This window comes from Oncorhynchus masou, chromosome 5, assembly GCF_036934945.1.
Source record: "Oncorhynchus masou masou isolate Uvic2021 chromosome 5, UVic_Omas_1.1, whole genome shotgun sequence".
In the NCBI taxonomy this organism is placed as follows: domain Eukaryota; kingdom Metazoa; phylum Chordata; class Actinopteri; order Salmoniformes; family Salmonidae; genus Oncorhynchus; species Oncorhynchus masou.
In genome coordinates this window covers 14,078,523-14,081,131 of record NC_088216.1, presented here as the reverse complement: position 1 = coordinate 14,081,131, position 2,609 = coordinate 14,078,523, and the positions used below count along the sequence as shown (strand labels likewise).

The following is a 2,609-nucleotide window of genomic DNA, read 5'->3' as shown; positions in this document are numbered from 1 at the left end:
CCCTCAGACATCATTACAGACATCATTACAGCCAACACTGTTCTTCCCCCTCAGACATCATTACAGCCAACACTGTTACAGCCAACACTGTTCCCCCTCAGACATCATTACAGCCAACACTGTTCTTCCCCCTCAGACATCATTACAGCCAACACTGTTCTTTCTCTTCTCAGACATCATTACAGCCAACACTGTTCTTCCCCCTCAGACATCATTACAGCCAACACTGTTCTTCCCCCTCAGACATCATTACAGCCAACACTGTTCTTTCCCCCTCAGACATCATTACAGCCAACACTGTTCTTTCCCCCTCAGACATCATTACAGCCAACACTGTTCTTTCCCCCTCAGACATCATTACAGCCAACACTGTTCTTCCCCCCTCAGACATCATTACAGCCAACACTGTTATTTCCCCCTCAGACATCATTACAGCCAACACTGTTCTTTCCCCCTTCAGACATCATTACAGCCAACACTGTTCATTCCCCCACAGACATCATTACAGCCAACACTGTTCTTTCCCCCCTCAGACATCATTACAGCCAACACTGTTCTTTCCCCCCTCAGACATCATTACAGCCAACACTGTTCTCTCCCCCCTCAGACATCATTACAGCCAACACTGTCCTTTCCCCCCTCAGACATCATTACAGCCAACACTGTTCTCCCCCCTCAGACATCATTACAGCCAACACTGTTCTTCCCCCCTCAGACATCATTACAGCCAACACTGTTCTTCCCCCCTCAGACATCATTACAGCCAACACTGTTCTTTCTCTTCTCAGACATCATTACAGCCAACACTGTTCTTCCCCCCTCAGACATCATTACAGCCAACACTGTTCTTCCCCCCTCAGACATCATTACAGCCAACACTGTTCTTTCCCCCCTCAGACATCATTACAGCCAACACTGTTCTTCCCCCCTCAGACATCATTACAGCCAACACTGTTCTTTCTCTTCTCAGACATCATTACAGCCAACACTGTTCTTCCCCCCTCAGACATCATTACAGCCAACACTGTTCTTCCCCCCTCAGACATCATTACAGCCAACACTGTTCTTTCCCCCCTCAGACATCATTACAGCCAACACTGTTCTTTCCCCCCTCAGACATCATTACAGCCAACACTGTCCTTTCCCCCCTCAGACATCATTACAGCCAACACTGTTCTTTCCCCCCTCAGACATCATTACAGCCAACACTGTCCTTTCCCCCCTCAGACATCATTACAACCAACACTGTCCTTTCCCCCCTCAGACATCATTACAGCCAACACTGTTCTTTCCCCCTCAGACATCATTACAGCCAACACTGTTCTTTCCCCCAGACATCATTACAGCCAACACTGTTCTTTCCCCCCTCAGACATCATTACAGCCAACACTGTTCTTTCCCCCCTCAGACATCATTACAGCCAACACTGTTCTTTCCCCCAGACATCATTACAGCCAACACTGTTCTTTCCCCCCTCAGACATCATTACAACCAACACTGTTCTTTCCCCCTCAGACATCATTACAGCCAACACTGTTCTTTCCCCCAGACATCATTACAGCCAACACTGTTCTTTCCCCCTCAGACATCATTACAGCCAACACTGTTCTTTCCCCCCTCAGACATCATTACAGCCAACACTGTTCTTCCCCCCTCAGACATCATTACAGCCAACACTGTTCTTTCCCCCTCAGACATCATTACAACCAACACTGTTCTCCCCCCCTCAGACATCATTACAGCCAACACTGTTCTTTCCTCATTACAGCCAACACTGTTCTCCCCCCTCAGACATCATTACAGCCAACACTGTTCTTCCCCCCTCAGACATCATTACAGCCAACACTGTTCTTCCCCCTCAGACATCATTACAGCCAACACTGTTCTTTCCCCCCTCAGACATCATTACAACCAACACTGTTCTTTCCCCCCTCAGACATCATTACAGCCAACACTGTTCTTTCCCCCCTCAGACATCATTGCAGCCAACACTGTATTTTCCTCCTCAGACATTGCATGGGTGACAGAACAGCAGATACTGCAACAACAACAAAATACCACGCTGCTCACACCCGTTTCATCTACAAAACATAAAAAAAATAACAGAGAGTCTGTCTGGGGCAAAGAGTGGCTCTGTTTCCCCTAATGAGGATTCCATCTTTAAAGACTCATCAAATTGAACTGTCCTCTTGAGAGAACCATTTTATTTCTAGTTAACATTCAGTCGGCTACTTACCTGTATAATTAAAACTCCACTCCTCTAAATCTTCCTCCTCCTCTTTGACTACGATGTTAAATCTAGGTATTTCACTGAAGCTGTCAAGGCCTCCGGGGTAACCAATCTCATGCCCCTGCGGTGTGTGGTCCCGGTCACCGTGGTTACCGTCTGGACCTAGTGACAGCGTTGGTTGGGGTTCAGTTGAGCAGGATGGGGACGGCCCACCAAAGTCCTAGAATACAGAATAAAATCAAATTGTATTTAAAGCGCATTTAAAAAAAATAATAATAATCACAACACACTGTATAGTAAAACATAAATTTGTAAAAAAAAAACGACATCATTTAAGAACCACCTTCTCCTGACTCATTAGCCTGCTGTGGGTTAACAA

The 2,609-nt window shown here is 46.5% G+C and overlaps 1 protein-coding gene across 1 annotated transcript in view; it reads left to right on the top strand.

Moving 5' to 3' along the window:
- Window positions 1–2,396, top strand: part of LOC135528271 (lysosomal alpha-glucosidase-like) — an 18,073-nt gene extending 15,677 nt beyond the window's left edge. The window contains exon 14 of the mRNA XM_064957241.1: window positions 2,303–2,396. Within this exon, the coding sequence (XP_064813313.1) occupies window positions 2,303–2,396 (94 nt within the window). The remainder of the gene's footprint in view (window positions 1–2,302) is intronic.
- Window positions 2,397–2,609: the final 213 nt, after the last annotated feature.